The sequence below is a fragment of the Apostichopus japonicus genome, chromosome 23, assembly GCF_037975245.1.
Source record: "Apostichopus japonicus isolate 1M-3 chromosome 23, ASM3797524v1, whole genome shotgun sequence".
In the NCBI taxonomy this organism is placed as follows: Eukaryota; Metazoa; Echinodermata; class Holothuroidea; order Aspidochirotida; family Stichopodidae; genus Apostichopus; species Apostichopus japonicus.
In genome coordinates, this window is record NC_092583.1 from 10,266,635 (window position 1) to 10,290,319 (window position 23,685).

At 34.7% G+C, this 23,685-nt stretch overlaps 1 protein-coding gene across 6 annotated transcripts; it reads right to left on the minus strand.

The window, feature by feature from the left end:
* LOC139964952 (uncharacterized) lies at positions 1–19,592 on the minus strand. Of its 6 annotated transcripts, none has more exons than XM_071967056.1 (35): positions 19,366–19,592; positions 18,392–18,469; positions 17,516–17,596; positions 16,586–16,699; positions 15,655–15,829; positions 15,226–15,297; positions 14,599–14,748; positions 13,682–13,760; positions 13,097–13,263; positions 12,703–12,859; positions 12,112–12,232; positions 11,542–11,661; positions 11,015–11,149; positions 10,547–10,624; positions 10,096–10,155; positions 9,908–10,003; positions 9,323–9,409; positions 8,585–8,656; positions 8,349–8,417; positions 7,615–7,686; positions 7,289–7,369; positions 6,526–6,621; positions 6,270–6,371; positions 5,732–5,797; positions 5,154–5,207; positions 4,946–5,023; positions 4,448–4,525; positions 3,838–3,918; positions 3,299–3,370; positions 2,763–2,828; positions 2,423–2,506; positions 2,105–2,176; positions 1,262–1,333; positions 640–687; positions 1–185 (listed from the first exon to the last, which is right to left on the minus strand). In XM_071967056.1, the coding sequence occupies exons 1-35, from the start codon at positions 19,474–19,476 to the stop codon at positions 12–14; spliced, it is 3,318 nt and encodes a 1,105-aa protein (XP_071823157.1). In that variant the 5' UTR covers positions 19,477–19,592; the 3' UTR covers positions 1–11. The 6 variants fall into 6 exon arrangements, with proteins under 6 accessions (XP_071823157.1, XP_071823156.1, XP_071823160.1 ...); XM_071967055.1 differs by having other exon boundaries at positions 11,015–11,152; XM_071967059.1 differs by lacking the exon at positions 19,366–19,592 and adding an exon at positions 18,719–18,950 and having other exon boundaries at positions 11,015–11,152.
* Positions 19,593–23,685: the final 4,093 nt, after the last annotated feature.

The window sequence follows — 23,685 nt, forward strand, 5'->3', positions numbered from 1 at the left end:
TTAGTTTTTTTTCACTCTTGTTCAGAGGTATTGTTTCTTCCAAGCGTTCTTCTGGCCTTGTGGATTGAATTTCGTTTCATGTTTTTCTTAATATCTTCCTCAACAGTGAATTCAACTGAGCTGTCGCTGTTTGATTTGCTCAAATTCTTTCTGTATTCAATCTCCTCCATCTCAAGGGCTGCCCTCTGATGATGAAGGAAAGTAGGAAGAAATTGTTTCTATGTATAAAGGCATTTCCTAAATAGTTACAACAACCATACCTAATAGTTCATTAGCTTTAAACACTATAGATAAACTCTAAGAAATCACCTCTGATTATTTGTGGTTTTAATGTGACTGCAAAGTGTTGACAAGGCAGACAACAACTGTATTATTTGAAAATGACAACTTTTGTAAATTGAAATCATTTAGAACTGTTATATGTTATTCTGTTTTAAATATGCTACACTACATTATACATGGTGTCTCTGAATGAGAGGAAGAAACATGTTATAAGGTTCAAATATCTTTATCTCACGCAGGACGTTTGAGAAAGTAACAAAGTTACTGTAACCCATTAGTGACAAAACTTTTCATAAGATTCCAAGATGTAGAACTAATCATATGATTAATATTTATTACTGTAGATGTTTTTCTTACCATCTTAAGGATCCTTCTCCTTCGTCTTTCCATTTTCTTTCCTTCGTCCTTAAATAAAACAATCAAATTAAAATCCTGTTAATGTTGCATAAACACTTTGTAGAGACAACTAAAGTGTGTAAAGCAAGTCCAGGTACAAATCAGAAGAAGGTTAAATGCTCATGCAGGCAAAGTCCCTCCATTCATTTCTTTGATATCCTCTTACAAATTAATAGTTCTTTCTTTGGTTAGTTTTGGTTCAAACGACCTATATGCATGGTTGATTTTTAAGGGTGGTCTGTCTTTTTGCATGGGACAAGACGACCTTCTGTCAGACAACCATCAAGTTACATCAACTATCCTTGCAGTCATCGCAGGGACAAAACAGTCTCAGCATTCTATGAATCCATTATACATTTAATACCGTTTCAGAACTTTCCTGTTGGGATAACAGGAAAGTCCAGGATGTCACTGAGACAAGCAGCCAAATTTCTTAAAACCCTGCCATGTCTTTAGATAGTTTAACCTTTATAGCACAAATAGGGCAGAGACATGACAAACATTTTCAAACATGAAACAAAATATAATTCTGAATTCATCCAGATATTCCTGTTAGAGAGGAACAAATATTTAATAGCTTTACCATTGGCTGTTGATCCTTCTCATTGTCTAGCAGATACCTGGATGATGCACCACTGTGATGTTTTGATCTTTTCTGAGAATTGATGGAAATATAAAACCGCAATAAGTAAGGTTAATCTAATAAGAGTGAGGGCCAGCTACAGTTTCTAAAAGTAAACAAATATCAGTAGAGTATCTATGTCTGTACAGTTTGTTCTCTATTCACCTTTTTCCTTAGAGAATAAAACTAGGTCAATTCTTTACTTAACACAGGTCTAGAGGCACAATAGATAATATAACCCCTACTTAATTATACCTGTATGTAATTACTATATATATATATTGAACATTTAATTTGTACTTATATCTATGTATGTATTCATACACATACATATATTTTGTTTTTTCTTTTCTTTTCTTTTCTTTCTTCAGGGAGTCTTCCACATTGTTAAGCTTTTAAGCTTTATGGAAGACTTCCTCCACTTTGTACTTTTGTGGCAAACAAATAAATAAATAGCAACTTTCATACACATGTACTTAAATCTACTAGCATAATCCCACACTATACATCAGTATAACATGTCATCAGTATTAACCCCCGATGAGCTAGGAAGTCAAATTATGGTCACTCATTCTCATACAAAGTTATATGTTTGACCATCAATCATTTCCAAGTAGTTTGCTTGTTCTGTGCCTCTCAACATGAATAGATACATGAACAACATCATGCTACCATTACAAAAAATCATTAATAATAATGTTCATAAAAGTGAATAAAGTTTACAGTAGAATAGAGCATGTTATAGCTATAAGAGGTGAGTTGGAAGGAGGATAATTACTAGAATAATTCAGTCAATGTTCTCACCACAGGCTCTTGTTCAATCACATCCTCAATAGTGAGCTCAGAACTCGAGATCTTGCGAGTTTTCTTTCGTCTCTGATGTTTAAAGAAAATATATTTAATATTAAAGTGGTAGATCAAGAGAATATATGAATATCCCAACCACCCAATGATGCTGATAAAATAAGCAAGGTAATCTGGAATGGATCCAGGATTTAAGAAAGGAGGGTGGGTGGCCCTGAGGGTCAAGATGATTCCGATGTGGGGGGGTCCTCCCCTAAAAAATACAAAGAGGTTGGGGATTTTTGCTTGATAATTAAATGTAAGTGTTCATTTTCTCACCACTGATGGTTGATCGGCACATACTGCAGTTTCTGGCTGGCTCTCAGAAGCAGTTGGTCCACAAAGTTTTCCTTGCTTCTGAGACTAGGATAGGAAGCATAAGAAGTAAATTTAATTCAAAATATAGTACTAATGTTCCCTTAAATCTGAAATATTATAATCATTATTATTATTATTATTATTACTTAACAGATCTGTATGCTTCATTAATGTATATAAAATTGCAGTTCTTTCTCTGAATACTGTATGGCAATCTACCGAACACTCCCTTCATGAATTTGATTCAATCAGTAAAAAAAAAACACAAAAACTCTTATCTTGTAAACAGTAACAAACTTACTTTATTCTTCTGCTGCTGTTCAGTCTGATCCAGTGAGGTCCTGTGATGTTTGGATCTTCTCTGCGACTGAAAAATACGAAATATTAAAAGTTAATTACCAGTACCTGAAATGTAATTACTGTTACAGCATTCATGGCTTGACTAAGAGTAAACATCACACACACTCACATAAAGAAACATTTCTGTAACTCTTTTTTATTATTTTCCATATAAACTTGTTACTAGTTGCCATATAATGCCGACTACATCTTGTAGAATGTATGCTGAAATGTAGAATTAGTATTCTTGTAATTTTGTAACATGCAGCTTAAATCATCTCTGAGAATAAAACGTAACTAAAATGTCAGATCAATAAATATACAGCACACAGACATGAGATTACACATGACACTACATCACATGTTTTCTCTTTATCTATGTATATTTTTTACATGGAGACCTTTGTTCCCCTTTATATATGTAAATAGTACCTACTGCAGTAGGAAGAGTGGGTATGGAAAAGGCAAGATGTAGGATGAAGTCAGAAATGTACTCACCACAGGTTCTTGTTCAATCACATCTTCAATACTGAGCTCAGAACTCGAGATCTTGCGAGTTTTCTTTCGTCTCTGTGGGTAAGATGATATAAAAGACATTACAGGCAGGGTAAATATTTAGGGATCTCTTCTAGTTGTCCCTTGGACAACCAGGTCTAACGTTTCGGTTGTCCGTTCATCAAGTTTGGTTGCCCCACAAAATGTAGCAAAATAACAATGACTTATATGTACTCGGAGAGATGTGTAAGTTGGTGAATAAAACAGCATATTTTGTGGTTAAATCTTTTTATCATTTTACTTATTTGAGGGTGGGGTAGTTTAGTCACAATGCAATATGAATAAGATGTAAAAAACTAGGCATCCACAGGACAACCTCCACAGCTGATTTTGGTTGTCTGAACAGAAATTTGGTCACCTTGGGCGACAGGACTACCATTAAATATTTGTGCATACAGGTACCTGAAGAAAATGTTTTAATGACCATAATATTAGAAGATGATATTAATGAAAAAAGACAAAGAATATTTTAATTTCCTTACCACTGTTGGTTGAGCATATGCTGCAGTTTCTGGCTGATCCTCAGAAGCAGTTGGTCCACAAAGTTTTCCTTGCTTCTGAGACTGAATTGATAAATTGAAGAAAACATTTATATGTGAAATGGTTATTAGTTTAGTAAACTGAATGCATTTGACAAGATTGACAAGGTTATGGGTATGGTTTCAGTATATGGTTGTTTGATAAATATCAGTCCATACTGTAATAGTGTAAACCAAAACTCAAAGGCATGCATGGCAAAAAATTATCCCCATCCTTTTGATTGGATGTTCCAAAGGTAAGACAATTTCAGGAGAGTTCCACAATTTAAGTCAAAGGTATTACCCTATAGCTACATCATTTCATAAGCTCCGATGTATTATTTCTTAATATGAGGAAACCATTCTCAATGGAACCTTAAAAAGTGATATATGGTGGAATTTTCTTCACCCAGTGTTTAATTGTTGAAGGGTGGTGGCATAATTTTTTTCCATTCAGATTCTAGAGTGACTTAAAGCAACTGCCCCCTCAAAGAGAAAGACAGAACAAAAAAACCAATAAAGAAGAGGAAAGAGAAACATGCCAAACAAAGGTTTGATGTGAAATAGAACTTACTTGAGTCAGCTGCTCTTGTTCTCTCTCAACCATAACATTAGTGACTGAAGATGTTTGGTGTTTAGAGCTGTTGTGTGGCTGTATAAAGGATATCAATTAAAGCCATTGACAAACAGAAAAGAAATTCAACAGTACTTAACAAGTATATAATTAAAAACTGCTCTCAATATATTATGACATTTTAGTTAAAATTTATGTCACGTATCAGCCGCTGAAAACTCTTAAAGGAAGCGTTAAGTGGCAAAACAATTCGTGACTTTTTGTACCATCAGGTGATTCTTATTCTTGTTTCACTTTACACCACCTTTACATTAATTATTGCTGGGGTTATAAAAGGTGGTTGTAAATATCAATTTTCTACAATGATAATTTTGCCCACACTGGTCTTACATGTCACAGGGTTGTGAATATTGATATTTATGCTAATTAATGAATAAGCAATTACTTTCGTCTAAGATTACAGATACTGGAAACCTGAGGTAGGTCTCAGGTACTCACCAGAGGTGGTTTATGATTTACTTCATCCACAACTTCATAATAAGATGCTTCATGGTGTTGTTTGCTCTTCCTCTGGGTCTAGAAAATAAATTATAAACAACTTAAAAATTTAAGCCTCCAGATCTCAGATATTCAACATTCTACAACAGGAATACAAAAATAATTTAATTAATAGAGTAAAATGAAGAAAAAAGAGAGTAAATCTTACATTGGTCTCCTCTACTGCATGGACTTGGTCTTGGCTGTCCATGGCCTCCTGAAGCTATACAGGATAAAGAAAGACAAGAACATCTAGTTAAGCTTGTAAATATTTTCATGGGTCACATGAAGAGCCAAAATTCTCACCTAAAACACATACATTTATTTGTAGATTCTTAAAATAGTCCTATGATTTTTCCACTAATAGAAACATCACTTGTGCCATCTAATCTTTCCTCTAAATATTCCAACAACTTGACTTTCTAAGAACCTGCTGTGAGAAGTACATTAGCAAGCCAGATGCTCCTGAATGAAAGAAATGTATCAATCAATGAATGTATATAAATGATGTATTCTGACTGATGTCTCACCGTTGTCAAACACTTATGTCAAAACATTTGAAGTAAATTGTATGCATCAGTCAGTGAAAAACACAAGCTAATAGAATATTTTATCACAGAGATTCTTGAAAGTTTAATGAAATTTTGTAAATGTATCTGTGAAATAGGTACATCATTCTCAACTTTATAACATAAGTAGTTTAATTTGATTATTTCAACAAGATATTGAACTGTTTAAAGATCTTACTGTGGCTGAATGTCTGCGGCGGTCTCTGGTAGACTCATGACGGTCCTTTCTAGTCCTTCTTCGCTCCTGAACAGCAAAGCAAAATAATTGCAATAAAATATTCACAATCACATCAGGACTTTTTCTCCACATTAATTTCTGTATACTGCTTGAAAATAGTACAAGAACTTACAAACCTGTTTGAACCATTGCAAGTGTTCTAATGTCCAATATATCAATAAGTTAGATCTCAGTCCCACCTTACAACCCCCACCCCCACCCCTCCTTCAACTAATACACATTTCTTGATTCTTCTGTACCTGGTCACCTCCTAAAATTTATTGGAGTTACTTATGACAAAACTATCAACATCAAGGAGAGTGATGGGCCTACATCTTTCATACACAGAAATGCATAATTTCCTTTAGTTTTATTGATGGAGTTACTCGTGACATCACTGTCAACATCAAGGAGAGTGACCGGCCTACATTTCAGAGACAATTGCATTACTTTCTTTAGTTTTGATCATGGTACATTTTACATATTGAATTATCTTTACCTGTCGCTCTCTTTGTCTACCACGTTCCATGTCATCAGTTCTGACTGGTTCAGCATCATTTATTGTCTTGATATCTTGCTGATATACGTCATCACTTTGAACCTGTTAAAGTGTAAACTCATGATAATGAAAATGCTGGATGAAGCATGGTAATAACACATATCAATAGTATTTGCTATATTGGATACAATTTGCTTTACTGAAGGACAATGAAGTTTGATTTAGTTTCATAATTCATGTTCCATACAAATCTTACCTCATACTTGGTTGGGTTTATTTGGTCATAAAGAGCACCAGCACTGGCTAATTCAGTCTCAGCAAGATTCTTAAATACTGACTGAGTTACCTTGTGCTGTAAAACCAACAAGAAACAAACATACCAATGTTATCAGGAAAACTTTTATTGATAATATATCAAGTATGACCTATATTATCATTATATTTTCCACAACTGAAGCAGAATTAACCATATAATCATTGTATGAGTGAGCGTGAAAAGGATGTGAATTTATTTACCTGCACAAGATTAAACCATACTTATATAAGATTTTGAACTCTTTATTGATAATATATTTATTATGACCCATTATCAGTTTTCCACAACTGGAAAATGGCAAATTCAACTATTGTATGCTAAGTCTATAAAATTATGGGAATTAATGTACCTGCACAAGATAAGACTTACTTATAGGCATAATAAATCACAAACATTTTGAACAGAGTGCACAAGGTTATGCCAAGCAAAACCACTTTCTGCTAACACCTGTTGTCACAAAGCTGTGATAACTAATGTTTAATATATTTTCATTTAAGGTTGAAAGGGGGTGTAGGCTACATCCCCACCCCACTCCCACCTGTTGAATACATCTTTCACTTTGTACTACACATTAAAACTAAGGCATTCGATTTAGTCTATGTTTTACAATATTTCGAGAGCAAACTTGCACAACATTCACCGTTTTGTTTCCTGACAAAAATAACAAGCAAGAAATTAATGTCTATATCTCCATGTTAATTACCTTTCTTTCAAGGCATTCCTTCCTGGGTTCTCTTAACTGGATAGTATGGTCAACTGCAGGCTTTACATAAATCACTGTTCCCTATGAAAAGAAATGATCCGAGTCAGTACTTAAAAAAGGGCCAGTAGAAGAAGTATTTGCTCAGAGGGTGATTATTTTGAATCCATGATACTGAAGACATTTCAGTTGAGTGTTTTTACATATGTAAATGTGATCAATTTCAAACTTAGAGCAGCTGCCACTTTCATTGTTAGCACATTTGACTTTAAGAGTATTATAAATGCTATAATGACAACTTTCATCCCGTATTTCTTTAATCCTAATACCTTGGCAGGTGTTGGCACCATATCATACATTGGAGACTCTTTGGCTGGTTTGGGGGTAGGCAGAGGTTGTTCCTGAGAGGATCAGAAAAGAGCAAACAAAGTATTACATGATATTTTGTTTAAAAGGATGATTTGAATAAAGCATTGACCACTTAATGCTGTAATGAATTAACAAAGGCTTAATCTTCTATCAATATCCATAACTTACTAAGCAAGCACTTAGTTGTAATTTCATATGTTATTCAAAATAAATAAAATAGATATTAAAGCTCACAATAAGAGGGTTGAAGGTATTTGGACATTTTTGGCTAAGGTGTCTATGAAAAGTGTATTATTAAACAGTATCATTAAAATGCATGAAGGAAATTGGGAGTCCAAAGGGTTTTCAAACAAGGTTTAAGAACTTGAAAATTCTAATTTGTTTGTAACATCTGTGACTGATCTATGGAAATATGAATTTCCAGTGTGTAAGTTATCTCTGGGAATGTTTTTTTTTTTCAAATAAAAATTTACGAATTTAGAGCCAATAAGTTTGTGGTACAATTCTACTGTAAAGCCAAATCATATTACTTCAGCAGAGTTAAATCAATTAAATATATTGCTTCAGTAATAATTGGATAACAGAAATTACAATGTTTGTTTTTGACTTATAGAAGTTGAACTCTTCTAACAGCAGAGCTAGAGGATAGATCTCAGACAGGATAAAGAATTCTTTGTAAAATAATAAAAATTACCTTCTTGTCAGATAGTCGGTGAGATTTCCTTGGCTTGCCTGCTTCTTTTGGTTGCTCTAACTTGATGTTCTACCAAATCAAAACATAGAATAAATATAAAACTTATAATAATGACATTACATTTTACTGTACATATTTTAACATGCCTGTCAGGTTAAAAATGAAAACAAAAGAACAAAATACAAAATACATTTTTGTAAAACAATAGAATAAAAATGAGAGCAGATTGAAGTTACCTTAAAGGAGGATTGGAGTTTATGAATGGGTTGGATTTCATGATAACGATTGTCATCTGAGCTGCTGTCCGACTGGAACAAGAACGAAAGACAAGAAATGAATTTCAATTGACAATTGGTATTAAATCACCTGACTTGGTAGAACAGCAAATCTGGCCAATATGCCGTCTTTTAATAATATCAAGCATTCTTTGCATACAAAGCTTCCAAATTCAAAATTGAATCAGGAATGAATTTAATAACTGAATTCATTAAATTACTTCAAATCTTCATGAAAAGGAACCCAGAACTTCCAAAGCAGAGAAATAAACTTTGTTTGAATTGTAAACTATTATTATATATTGCATAATATCCATAGACTGACAACACACCCCTGCATTACTCTCTTGTAAAACAAATGTAGATGTATCTTTATAAACTTTACTTATTGACCTATGAACTACCTGGCAGACCGGCAAGGGGGATGCCAAAGGACTTACAGAGGCCATAGAATATTTATAACAGTAACTTTGTAAACAACATTTAATTGTTTCAAGGAGTCAGTCTTCTCCATGTAGACAACTGAAAGCTTCATTCAAGTTTAATAGTCACACAATTCCTCTATTCTTCTTACATCGTATTTCGATGAATTGTCAACATTTCCTTCCCTATACTTGACAAATTAACTGGGATATAAAGTATGACTAAGTCTTGGATATCTCAAGACTGCATATATCAAAGTAAAGTACATGTTACTACCTCATCAGAATCTGCTAAGGCGTACATTCCATTTTGTCCTGTCAAGGCTGGGGTCTTTACTGTTGGAACAGTCACACCATATTTGACCTTCAAAGAGATAAAAACAAAAGAGTATCTCAAAATGTGATATCTTGTTATGGTTGCAAAAGAAAAGAAAAATTATTATAATAATAACTTTAAGTAATGAATTTTTGACCGGCTTCTTTTCACCTAAAAATTCTTTAATTGAACGATGAAATTTTCTGATTTCTAATAGGTATTAAATACTTCAGTAATCTTAAAAAGCATTCTTTGAAGCAACTGCAACAAAATTTGTTTTGTATCATAGATTTATAAATAATGCTTGATCACTGACTCTGTTGTAAACCCACATATTGGTAATTTTTATCAATTTTTACACAACAAATTAATTAGATTATGAAAGTGATGATGTTCAGTAATGGCTTTATAAATAAAATTAAGTATATTTACAAAATAAATGCATCTGTCCAATTTGTATTTTGTAAGTTTATAAATGAATGCATCAAGAAGGGAGGAATCATTTGAACAATTTTCTATGAAGCGTAAGCATTACAATTAACAAACCTCATTGCAGTTGTCTATGGGGGCATCCAGATTTTCCATGACTAAGTTTGTCCAGTCATCTTCCTTATTGAGGGTCTTGACGGAGACAGAATCACTCTGAAATAAAACACAAAATGAAAGTGAAATAAAAGTAAGTTTCTCTGCATCTGGTACTGTAGAAAACCATCACAACACTGATGTACACTCACCTCAATGGACTGAATTTGTTGGTTCACAAGACTGAGAACTGGAGCCTGACTGTCATAATCCTGATGAAAGAGAGAGTTTAGTGTGAATTTGGAATTGTGTTACTTGACTACAATCACAAGACTGGTATGATTGATTTACAAGAATAGTAATCACAGCTAAGTACAACTTACAATCTGAATGTGTAATAGATTTATGGCTTTAATTGACTACATGACACATCTGAAATATGCCAAAACAAACATTCTATAATAAGCATAGCTAAATACAAATTAAACTTTGATAGTTACAGGTGCAATTTGTGCCTCTTGTCTGAAATCATTTTTTTTTTTACCTTTGAGGAAACTCAACCATGAAAAGGTCTTTAGAAACACCAATTTGCTCAGTTTAAATGGCCAAGTAATGTTTGATATTATTACATACAATATTTCATAACCTAACATATAATCCTACCATCATGTAGGTAACAGGCAAGTTACTTGGTGGAGGTACAGGACAGTTGACCAGTGTTGTCATGGAAATGGAGGCACTCTAAAGGGAGGCAAGAAACAAAGCCATTAAGAAACTCTCAATGCATTTTAAATATTCATCTTTACAAGGAAACATTCTCAAATGAAGACTTAAACTAATTAACATGAAAATTTATGTTAAATACCAATTAACATATTTCCTCGGTCTCTTTTGACAATGTGCAGTTTAAAGGTAAAAGATAAACAGTAAGATCATAGGTTGAAATAAAAGTAATCAACAGTTTTATTTGATGTTTCAATTAAATATACAAACATTTTCCTTTTATTTATACTACATTATTTGTACTACATTGTTCTAATAAATCTTATTACATCACAGCACTCTAAATATAAAGGGAAAGAAAGAGAAAAAAACAACAAAAAACGATGAATATGAGAAGTGATGACTTACGATGGAAGATAAGGGTGTATGAACATTGGTTTTCTGTTCTACCTTAACTCTCTCACTCCCAGCCATGAACATGTCAAATCTTCCCTTGGAAGGTTGTTTCTGGCTAGAATTACTGGCAGTTACTCTCTTAGAATCCTTCTTAAAGATAAAGAAATGATTGCAGAATTTAAAGAAGATAATAAATGGGTAGATATGGATATGAGCTACAAGTCTCAGTGATTGCAGAGATAATAAATCTTTGATGAGAGGACCTTCCTAAACAATTAATGACATAGGGTAATCACTTCATGCTAAATAAAGCATAAATACAATGAACAGCTGCATTCTGTATGTAAATGCATAATTCTCCATCAATGGCCAAAGTCTACTCTACATTTGTAGCTTCTTTGACACTTAACTTTCATTTTTCCTTTGATTTCTTACCAAATCAGAATTATGACTATCCTTAGCATGGTAAAACACTAACACACATCTAATATATTTGAACATAATATGATGTGTCCAGGACTAAGATCTTACAAACTTACCCTGGGTGGTGATGTTCTTTCTTTCTCAGGTATTTCACTCATAGCGAGAAAGTTGGTAAAAGTTGCCTCAGTTGGGATGTAGTCATAGGAGGATGTTTCTTCATCCTCTACTATACCAACCTAAACACAAGACAATGGAATCTATTTAACATCAGCAAGTAAATTGATGTAATAGAACAATTTACCAAAGCAGATATGCATCAGTAATGTACTAAATTATAACTGATGAAGTTAAAAACAAACTGAGACATATTAAAACATATTACCATTAGTATTATTAAACCACCTTTTATAGAAACCATTGTGACTGATTAAATATGTCATCCCCATTGTAGCTTGTATCCTAGATCTAAATACAAATGCTTTTTTTATTGGTATTATTTAGAATTTCTGTATTGGTAAGAATAAACAGAAAACTGGTTAGCACCTCCTGTAAGAACTGTACTTTTTTGTTATTAGGAATAGTTTACTGTAATCCTAGGTTGGATAATTCAGTTGATAGAGCAGAAAACCTCAGTTTAATGATGTCACTGTTTAAAATGTTAGTATACAATTACTCAATGTCCTTACCTTGTTAGTACTAAGGTGGTATGGAAAGTAAGTATTGGTGGCCGATGGTCTGGTCAAGATAACAAACACAACATGTCCAAAGACAAGGGTGATGAGGTACATAGCATGAATCCACTTGGCTCTATAAAGAAGAAAAAAGTTACAGATTTCTTTACAAAGGAGAAACTATTATGACATTTAAAAAACTTTACGGTGGTTCTGCTAGCAGTGAAGATTTCTTATCAGATGCCAGAATATGCTGTTTAATGCCAGTAAGGAACATTACTTCAAAGAAAATTTTCATTTATGTTTTCCTTTTGTTTGCTTTCTTCGTTGATTAACAATCTGCACAATGATATGTTGATTGACATTTTATCATCAAGAAACAATTCTTTTTGATCAGAACTCCAAAGAAAGAACTCTTTAAAATTTGGGTAATATTCACAATATGTTCATATGTAAGTGCTAACACCAAAGTGCTATAATTATGTTTAATATAAAGGGATGAATATTTGAAACAAACATATTACAAATTGAAACAAGGTTCAGCATGTCAACTATGTTAGTGGTGAAAATACAGGTGCTTGAAAAGTGATGTTAAAGAGTGCTCACCTACAGTAAAGTGGAAGCCAGAAGTTAGAAAAGAGGATCATGACAGGTTCAGCAAGGAACCAAGAGGATGAAAGGATGGTAAATATGAGGTAAAAAGCTCCCTTCTTAGGAAAGTCTTTGAGGGTAAACACTGCTCCATAGAGGCACCAGATGGTAGCTGAAGATCATTGAAAACAGAAAACAAGGAGTATTTTTAATATTCAGAACGAGTATCTTCTTGATACCACAGGACTATGTGCATGTTGTAGTGATCAAATATGGGAAGAATATTATGAAGACAAAAGAAGAATGCCAATCTTAGCATGCAGAAGAGGTTGTTATGGAGAAGCAGTTGATTGAGCTGGTTTTACATAAAAGAAATGGTAATGAACATGAATATTCATCACTGACTCACCACCAATCCTCATGCAGACTATACCGAGGGCAGCAGGCGTATCGTAGATGTTCTTGATGTCACGTGGATCAGACTGCCCTAAGATGATGTACAATATCATGTAGCAGAAAGAAAACCAGCTGGCAAATGCAAATATCTTCACCTTGCCGACTCTACGGATTGTAAGTCTAAAAATATAAGAATTGTAAAAAGGTAAAGATGTCATTTAAAGGTATTAATTGATAAAGTTCATCTTCCAGTATTGGGTATCATTTTTTACCAAACTCTGTCTCTGACTAGATTCAACAGGAAATTATCCAACTTTAATAACCAGCTTAGTCTGCTTATTAGTTTAAATAAAATTCACTATATTTTGAGTATTTCACAAATTTTAAAAGTTATCAATTAGCCAAGAGGTATTATCGAGCTTGACTGTTAGAGAATATTGAACTAGTTTACTACAGTAACATACCATTTAATGGGACAGCCCAGTAGTTCCAATTCATTGAATTTACTGGTGTACTTACTGCCTGCCTGGTAAGTACATACCTCCTATAAATACCCTTGATTATGTAATATCTGATGTCGATGTCTAGAGCTACTAACCTGGTAATAGTATATCCTTTTGATATGACTATCATCAAAATAGCAAAGACAATGGATCCTGCTGATGTAAAAGTGTGGCCTGGAAGAAAAAAATATATAAAAAAGTTAGATAATATGTAAAATAACAGGTTTATCAAGATAACAATATATATCATAAAGGTACTAGATAATACGTGAAATTACAGGTTATCAACATTTTCTGCAAGAAACCAACATAATGATAAGGCTTTTTTGAAATATCATCTATTGTCTCCAAATGTTAAATGATTTTTAGCTCTTAAGTTGTCACCCTCCCATCCCTCCCCCACCTTTACCCCTGTAATGAATTCATTTGTCACATTAAAACAAAGACACTGTTTTTGTCATAATTATGTCTGATTCAGGACTTGTCTGTTCAATTTTCACAAATTGCTCCCAACTTTTCTGATTGGTAAAATAAACTGAAATAACTCAACGATGACCTTTGATGATGGAGGTTTCATAACTTAATTTAACATTCATGTTTTCCACTTATCAGTACAATTGGTAAGGCCGCTATTGCAATATTCCATATAGGTGCTCGGTTCTAGAACTTCTTCTGACCTTAAAGGGGTAACTTAATAGTTATTAGTTTCATAGATAAAGGACAAAGAAAACAACTTGTGCCCTGATTCTAATATGCAAAGTAATATAGCCTAGATGTAGTTAAGTATTTTAGGTCAACGCTAAATGTTTACTTCTGTTTAGAAAGAAACAGACTTTCTATAAGTTTCCTTATGATGTTGTCTTCAGCAAACTAACAATACATTTTGAGGTCAAATGAACTTGCATGTCAAGAGAGGTAATGTTGCAAACCCAACTAGTTGCTTTAAGAATGTGTTGCTCCAAAAATCTAGCAATATATTTATAGCAGAGAGAGTAAGGTTAAAGAATCTCACCAATTGTAACTTGCTTCTTTCTCTCATAACCATCCAAGGAAAATGAGTACCAAGCCTTAGTCATGATGACACAGCCAGTGAAGTGAAGACAAAGTGAGAAGATCCAGATCTTGTAAGTGGCATGCAGCATCTTCCGGGACCAGAGTATAACTACAAAGACAACAAGAGGACAATCCATGGAGTTGCAGATCTTGTCTCCTCCCCAAAATTTAGGCCAATTTGACCTTTGACCTCATTTAACCTCTGATCCTGACCCTTACCACCTAAATATGTCCTATTTTAATATTTGTCTCATCATTCTCTCTTCATATCATATGGCTTACAGCCAGAGTTTGCGACACAATTTCTTGCTTACTCAAACACACACTTCTTCATATTTCTAATATGTAAGAACAATATCTCCCTTTATACCTTACATGTAGGGAAATGAGATAACGACTATCGCTGATTTAAATTTGCAAGATTTTAACAACAGACCCATCTGAAATTTTTTTTTACCAATTGTCAGCAATTTAAAGAAGGACAACATGTAAAATATCAACAGTAGTGACTTTTTTTGGGGAACCAAAAAAGCAAGGAACTGCTATATTTACTAGTTTGGCATAAATATAAAACGAAAGTACAAACCTCCAAAGACAAAGCTGATGAGTAAACATCCAAGGATAATTGTTCCACAGGTGAAAGTCACAACAAGATTGGCTGTATATAAAGAAAAATTGGCCCTGATATTGTCTTCATTTGTTTTTTAATCTTTTCCATTTCTCCAAATGATGATAAATTTGACACAGGTTAATCCTTCCCCAACATGTAAACATTACTGGGGATCCAATCTGACTCTATACTTCTGATTATCAAATCTTTACCATGCCTCTTCCACAAAACACCTTCCTTCACACCCCTCCAAACATACCACTGGTTGACAATTACAAGTCTTAATCTGAAGAAATAAAGTTAAAATCATGCCAGTCAACTTTTTTATTCTCATCTTGTTAAATTATTTAGATGATTTATGTCCAGTTGTCTTCTAATTAAACCAGGACCCAGTTTGTAACTTACTATCCTCATCAGCTGAAAACTCGGCTAGAGCTTCATGATTCCGTTCGTTGGTCAAATGGAGGTCATAGGTCGCATTAATACCTGTATGGCTTCGAGCATGACAGTTCATGAAAACAAAGTAGTTCCACTCAGCTTCATCCTGATAGAATTTTCGATCTCCATAACAGTGAGTGATCTGTCAAAAATACAAAACATATCATGTAAGGATGTTTATAATCTAAAAGTTGATAGCTCTGTACAGTCTTAACTACTTCAGTGGTGCTTTATAAAATTTATTCATGCATGGTTTGATGAAGATCTGGTTTGAGTTTATATAAGTTTAAACCTTTCATTAGATAATGGTCAGGTTAATGTTTATTTGGTATGACCTCAGAACAAGCTATTAGAAGTTGGTTATGGTATTTAGACTTAAGTGAGGGGGCACTTTCTCAACACAGTCACTCATTTCCCTCTCAAATAATTATATCTCACCCAAATTGGTGTATTTAGATGGAAATCAGCTATATTTCAACAACAAATTCCAACAAAGATTTTCTACAACTTTTGCTAGGCTTTGGTAAATCTGTTTACAGTTATGTAGCCTTGAAATAAATGACAAGTGTTGATGTTTAATTCTTCAAATGAATTGACAAACTGAATAAAGGCTTTGACAACATCATGCATGTTTGTTTCTTATTTTATTGTTTTTATTTTAATGAATAATAACATGTTATTTTATGTAATAATCACATAGCATGTAGTTTAGTAGCTTTAAATACTTAATCCTTATGGAGGGAGAGCACCCAAGAAAAAAGGAAAAGAAGGGGGTTACATACTTATAATTTCCTTTTAGTTGTCATTTAATATTTTGCATTTGAAGCCCTTTAATCCATAGATGTAGACTCCTTTCTTTTAGGTTTCATTCTGTAGACAAATGCTCCAATGTACTTACGTTCCTTCCATTTTCCTCTACCTCAGGATCACAGATATGAAAGCCATTATTCTGCATCAGTGGATAAATGGTTGTTTTAATTCCAGTTATTGTTCCCAGTTTCTCAAGGCAGGTCTGTATAATGGAAACATAAAAAAATACAAAGGTAATTAACGAAAAGTACCTATTTTATGAACCATCGTACATTCCAACTGGAAATTACAACGGAGTGTAAATTACCCTTATGATCAAGAATTAACATACAGTATCTTCTTCTATTTATTCACTGGTGAACTCAAAAAACCTCAAACCACTTCATGTCCATCAAACTGTTCATGGTGGATCTGTAAATCTTACCACTAATTAACAATTAACTTTTTTTTACTATAATTTCATTAATTCCCGGCCTACTGTAAATGGAGACTGCCCATACACATCCAGCTTCCTCAGTCCTTTGTCAGTATTGTCATGTATTCTCTTTCACAGTTCCACACTTTTAAATAAACAAAATTTCAGCCATTTCCAAGTCCAATACACATGCATCCATGGTTTATACTATGAAGCCTACACACTTATGATGACCTAATGTTAGGCTACCTATAGTAAAGCTAACGATTGAAACAAAATGTGTGATAACCCCTTTTCATTAACTTTGGTGAGGGAAGCCATTCAAAGAGCCATGACATGACATCAGTGTCATTTACAACATTGCCCCGGTAAGTCACATAATATAAGTGATTTGCACTTGTACTTTAACAGTCATCAATCCTGTTTGTCTACACATATTAGTTTTGCTCCTAACAATACATGGTATGTTGAATTGAAGTATCTTGCGTGTTTAAATATCTATTAATAAATCACCCTAAATTATTCATTTCCTAGAAATATTTTGAGGTTTGCAAGGAACAAATAAAGTAACGTATAAACTATAATTCAAATAATCACTATTACCATTTCGTGTCCATGAGCATTTATCAAAGGCCATTGTCCATCTTTACCATTAAATCCGACCAGATCACTGCAGCAATCCTCCTACAGAGAGGGAAAGTAATGATGATATGAAAAAATATAAGAGATCACACAAATTATACAACATAAATACAGGCAGTTTTGTGGCAAGCAAAAACCATTTAGAATCAAATAGATTTTTGTTCTTAAGATGAAAATCATACAGAAGCAACAAAAGGTGTTATCATTAAGGCTCAATGTAGTTGGTTGCGTTTCATTACTAATATTGTTCCAGTATCCATTGGCATTAGTTCAACACTCACTCAGTGAACTTGGATAATCTTCCATACTAATTACAAACAAACCAAACTAGCCTGATTATGCAAAATGAATAGGCTAGGTGAATCTGAAATGGGAGTGTTGTAGTTTGCTAGTGATAAAGTGATATAATTTATTTGAAAAGTAAGAGATTTTGAGAGAAGTTCAATGGCACTGAACTGTTGGCACTAGTCCCCAAAAACCTTTCATGTGAATGATTAAGGGGTGCCATCATACCCTAGCGGCTTCCCCAGGGTCATGTGCCCTGATTTGGATAGTGTAGTTGGCTTAATATTTTTAGTTATGTTTATTTCCTGTAGCTGGCTTGCAAAGGTAATTAGTATATTGTCTCTGTTTGTGTCACTTCTTCAAGGATTTCTTCTATTCAAACAGGGAGACCAAGTGTCATGTTATCTTTATCAGCATATTCTCCCTGTGTGTTGATCAAAGTAAATACTAGCAGTAGCAATATAAACACTATAATCATGAAGAAAAGTATGTTTGATTTTTTAAAATAAAAAGCTGCACTACTGTAATTTGAAAGAGTAGAGTTGTACTTACAGCTGGAATTTTAATGCTATAGCGGAGCCTTCCAACTGCTTTTGGTGCAAAGACAAATCTTGCAATGTATGACAAGTCCTGCAAAAATATAACATAAGGTTGTTTAGAACATAATTTGTTCAGCTCCACCGTTTTTACACCATTGGGCACTGCTGGTCTGCAGAGATAACCCCTATCAAGAATATGGTGATTTACTGTCGCCTGTTCAGTTCATATCTCGTCTAGGCTTATGCCTACACTACAGTTAAAATTGCGTACACATTATCTAGCATATAAATTCTCTGAATATAAGAAAGAAAGTTGAATTTATATATATTACTACTCAGCTGAACAGTTGAATAACTGGTGGTAAGGGCTTAATTAAGCTATGACATATGCCTACGCTGTAATTCAAGTGTAGAATAAGCATGCATGGCTCATTTTTGCCCTATGGCCTAATCTACGTAGCAGTGGTATGAAAGGCCTAACGTTAAGCCTTAGTTCAGGCATTATTAACGTAGGCCTTAGTAACATTTCGCCGCACTAACTAACATATCACAAAGTAATCAAAGTTGCCAAGTTACTGTAATATGAAACGTCACAACCACACTACAAAATCCATAACTGCTATTGGCTAATGGTCTTAGAAAAGAGGCGGGTCTTCAGGTTTACGTCATGAATCGCATGCGCACACAAGACTCTTATAAATCGACATCATGCTATCTGAAGACTGTTACCAGAAGATTGTGCATAACCTAACGACCAAAGGAAATAGCCTAGCTATCTGTAGTCATTAATTTACGTGCCAAATGAAACCTAGCTGTGTCCAAATTAGGCTTATTTGTTATCTCGTTTTATTCCTGGATCAAGCACGCCACTGACGTCTTACGCTAGGTCTTTGTAAAATCAGAACTTGAATTAGGCCTACTTCAAAAATGTAACGATTCACTACATTTTTAAGTCGAGTACTATACTTACTACTTAGGCCTACATACCGTTTCGAAATCCTCTTCAGTATGTCCAACAACTCTCAGTGCTTTTCCGTCACCTACCAAAGAGGCAGATAAGAAGATATACAGAATCACTACTTTCAACGCTGATTCCATATTCGAATTTCACTATGATTGAAAGAATCGGAAGTTCTTCACAAGCTCCTACGATTCCGATTGCCTCCGCACACACGAAAATCCTCCAGTTTAATGCGCTTAATGCGTTGTTATGTGTATACTGTACACACATATGTACATATTTTGCGCACACAACAAACTCAGCTTGCTTTATGTTGCTATGTTTACGATCGGAGTGTCACAATGCCATTTTAGTATTTGATTGGTTAAGAGTTAGTCTGCCGCAAGAGAGCGTAATATTCTATAGATGCCAATAACGACCATTATATTTTCAAACAAAAGTTATTAGTCACTTGTTCGCACAATAAAGAAATTTTCTCCTTCTAAATGAATTAGCAGCTTGTACAATTATGCATGAAGTACATTAGATCATTCTATTTAACCCATATAGCTTACTAAACGTGAAAGTATGGTACCATGCAACGGTTCCTGGGTTGAGGCAGCCTGATACGTAACAATCCGCAGCGCGCTCCGTTGGGTAAATTACGTCACAAACATTACTTCGGCGTAATTTCTGTATCACATGTAAACCGAATGTTAGCGATCGTGCGCACGTGTTGCCTTCATCTGTTTTACACGAGAAGCATAGCGGCAAACTGTCTCATAGGTATCGTGGGCCAAATTGGTCAATTCTGTCGTGTGGTTGTCTCTACATATAATTATGTAACCCTATTGCAGATGCATTTTAGTTAGTATATCGACATTTATTCGACAAGATCATAAAATAGTCTCCCTTACAGTAGTGTATACAATGTCAGGGATGGAATATTTCGTTGAAACCTTATTGTCCTTGTTACATAGAAGATGAAAGCTAGGCTATGTCACAGGTAAAGAACTGCCCCATGATATGGCTCAACATTTGATTCAACAATCACACCTCGAATGTTTGTGTAATCAGCTTTTTGGTACATGATGTTCTAATTGGAACAACTTTCTGTTTGAAAAACTAGTGGTTAATATAAATTAATATCATTTACGTTGTATGTGATGATCATTGGACCAGTCAATTTGATTGGACAATTACGTTGAACGAATAAGGACGTAACAAATCAACAGCTGTTCAGATTGTATTTGTACATACGTGCACTGCACTGCGCCACCCCCCCCCCCCAACCCTCTTGCGCCCCTACTTACATTATATGAGATGATAATTAACTCTGATCAGTAGTCTCAAGCTAAGTCAAAACGATATCGTGCTTGGTATAAGGCCTATACCTGACTTGTGTTACGAGTACAACATTATTGCTATTAGAACGAGTAAATTTATAATTCCCTTAGTATGAGTACGTGTATGAGCACGAGGCTCTATAAGCACCAGTACGTACATATAATATTTGGCATTACATTCCTATACTACTATTCAAAACAGTATGTAGTAGTACTATTGAACCCTACACATATTACTAAAGTTGATCTGGAAAAGTGACAAATGTTGCAACTTTTGGTGCACTTAGTAGAGATGACGATGCTGCTCTCACCCCCCCCTCCCTCCCTCTCCCCCCAATAATCCATATTGCATGTCGGTTATCCGTGAATTCGATTTATTCTTCAATGCCAACTGTCGTTACATTTAAAGTTCATTCATTTCTGATCCAGTGACGTTATATCTGTGGCTCGTCTTCTCTGTTTAGTCCTGTAAGGATTCATTTTTGGTAGAAGTTATTCATTTTTGAGGCATTTTTTCTGATTTAGAAATCCTATAACAAGGATGTGTGCTTTTATTTTTTACCGTCTAGATACTGGGTGTCCACTCTGATAAATTTACGGCTGTCTCCATAGACGGCTCTGCAGGCGTCTGTCTGAATTTAGAGTTCCTTTATAGAGAGGAACTCTATCTCCATTAATGTCAGAGCGCCCTCACTTTCATATGACCGTCTGTCATAGAAATTGTTCTACGCCGTCTGTCCATTTCAATTTCTATGCCGTCTGTTCACAGAGCAGTAATTTTTTATATATATATTTGTAAGATAGCGCCATCTTGCCAGCGTAAAAGTAGAAAGTTCTATTTTGTATTGCGTTGCTCTTTGTGATGTAATTTTTTGGTACCGGACAATCTAACTAAGCTATCTCTTTGTTACAATCATTTGTGTGCTCAGTCGTTATTAGATACGTTGTTGCCAAATGTCACTAATTTAATGAATGCTTGTTTCATTTTTAAACATTATGCCATCATTGCAGTACACTGGTAAACTGCAGTAAGTGATGGTGTGTTCAGATATTTACTCTTCCCTTAAACGTTCGTACATGGCAACACCTGCATATCAACACACACTGCCCCGCTATACATATACAAATATACAAATATATATATATATATATATATTACGATTTTCATTTATATATATGTATATATATATATATATAAATATATATATATTACGATTTTCATTTATATATATATATATATATATATATATATATATATATATATATATATAAATATATAAATATATGGTTTGGTTTGTGCTTTCTTTGAGAATGCGAGAACTCTAAACATTTTCTCCCTCAAGTTCTCTGAACTTTTAAACTGATACTACGGCGTTCGAGACAATACATACTCACGTGACTCACACAGCTGTCACATGTCTGTATAGTTGATATTTTTAGCCCTAGTCCCTCGTGACACCAATCTCAATGCCCTCTGGATATAAAAACCCTTGCAGATTCTTAGTATGCTTCCATTTTAACTAACTCGCCGTTCTTTAAGTACCCAGTGGTTCATCTACCAATGACGAATTTTCTTCACTATACGCTCTTCTTCGATTTTCCGTAAATTGAAGTACTTTAATGGTTTCTGTTTTGTCGTTAAAAAGGAAAGTATTCGATTCGTAGCATTTCTTTGACCACAGGCCATCTTGTTCCCTCGTGAATGGGTAAAATGAGGTCAGCGGACGATGACACAATTCCACATTCTTAACCAAATTTTGTAGAAAATAAAAAAGTGAAAATTTTTAACCTACTTTGACAAGTGAAAATGGTTAATTTTAAATGAGAGTACTTGTTACACTATGAATAATGCACACAACACTCTGCATATCTGTTCATACAGAACTATATCAGTATGTAGTGAAGGGAGACGATATATTAAAGGGAGACAATGCGTTTATTATATGGCTTAAAACAAGAAATAAATTAGGGGGAAGGGGAGGGAGTACAAGTGAAAAAGGTAAATGAAGGAGGAAAACTTGGTAAACAATGTTTGTGATGTCTGTGAAACAATAAATCAATTAATAAAACTGACGGAACAGTAATTTTAACGCAGCATAACAAGTAAGTATCTCAAGAGAACGAATAGTAAAAAAAGTAAGATGGAAAATTGAAGGTTTACAGTCTTGCATTAATGCCAAGGCCTTTACAGCAGTTAAACCCTGATCACTGGTAACTCGGTCACACCCAGCACTGTGCACAGCTCATACATTCGCTCCGAGGGCACTACAGTGTGCCACATCAACGTGTCCCTGGGGGACGTCCCATTGCGTGCAGCCACAAACAGGCACCCACGACCAAGGGCGTAGGAACCGGGGGGCTGGGGGCGCCAGCCCCCCCCCCCCCAGTGAAAAATGTGGAGGGGCGGAAGTATCATTCCGCCCCCCCGCTTCGCAAGTCAGAAAACCCCTTTTTCATTTCCAAGTGAGAAAAATAATCTCATTTGGAGCACCAAATTGCATCTAAGGCCTGGTGAAAATACAAAATTAAGTTTACAAAATGGAGTGGGTGTTGAAGTGTGCTATATTGCACCAAATTGCATCTGAGGCTACCTGGAAATGCAAAAAATTCCCTCCCCCTCCCCCAGGCCGGCCATCAGTCTTCAGCCCCCCACTCAAAAGTACCTTCCTACGCCACTGCCCACGACTATATTTACAAGTTACCGCCCAGGTCCCCATTATACGCCTGCACCTGGGTGAAGAGAGACAATGAAGATAAAGTGCCTTGCCCAAGGACACAACGTAATGATCTTCTGACCAGGACTCAATCCTTAGATCGCAAGTCCATTTCCAACCGACCACTTTACTCTACAACGCGTAGAACCCTGAAACACATGTCTCAAGTACCGGAGCCCCCTCTTTCCTTCCCACTAAGAAACGTAGCCTACATACATAAGTCACTAGGGTATCCACTATCCAACCCAAAGTCTCCTTGCCTTCGCGGATTCCCTTTCCCCGTATAACACCTCCAACCGTTACAAAC

What these genes read in the sequence shown, in the direction of transcription:
- LOC139964952 (XM_071967055.1), bottom strand. Translation starts at nt 19,476, where the DNA reads ATGGAATCAGCGTTGAAAGTAGTGATTCTGTATATCTTCTTATCTGCC. An exon ending in CCTTAGCAGATTCTGATGAG is followed by an intron (nt 8,657 to 9,322) that starts GTAGTAACATGT and finishes TTCTTGTTCCAG; the next exon opens with TCGGACAGCAGCTCAGATGA. An exon ending in GTAGACAAAGAGAGCGACAG is followed by an intron (nt 5,798 to 6,269) that starts GTAAAGATAATT and finishes TTTGCTGTTCAG; the next exon opens with GAGCGAAGAAGGACTAGAAA.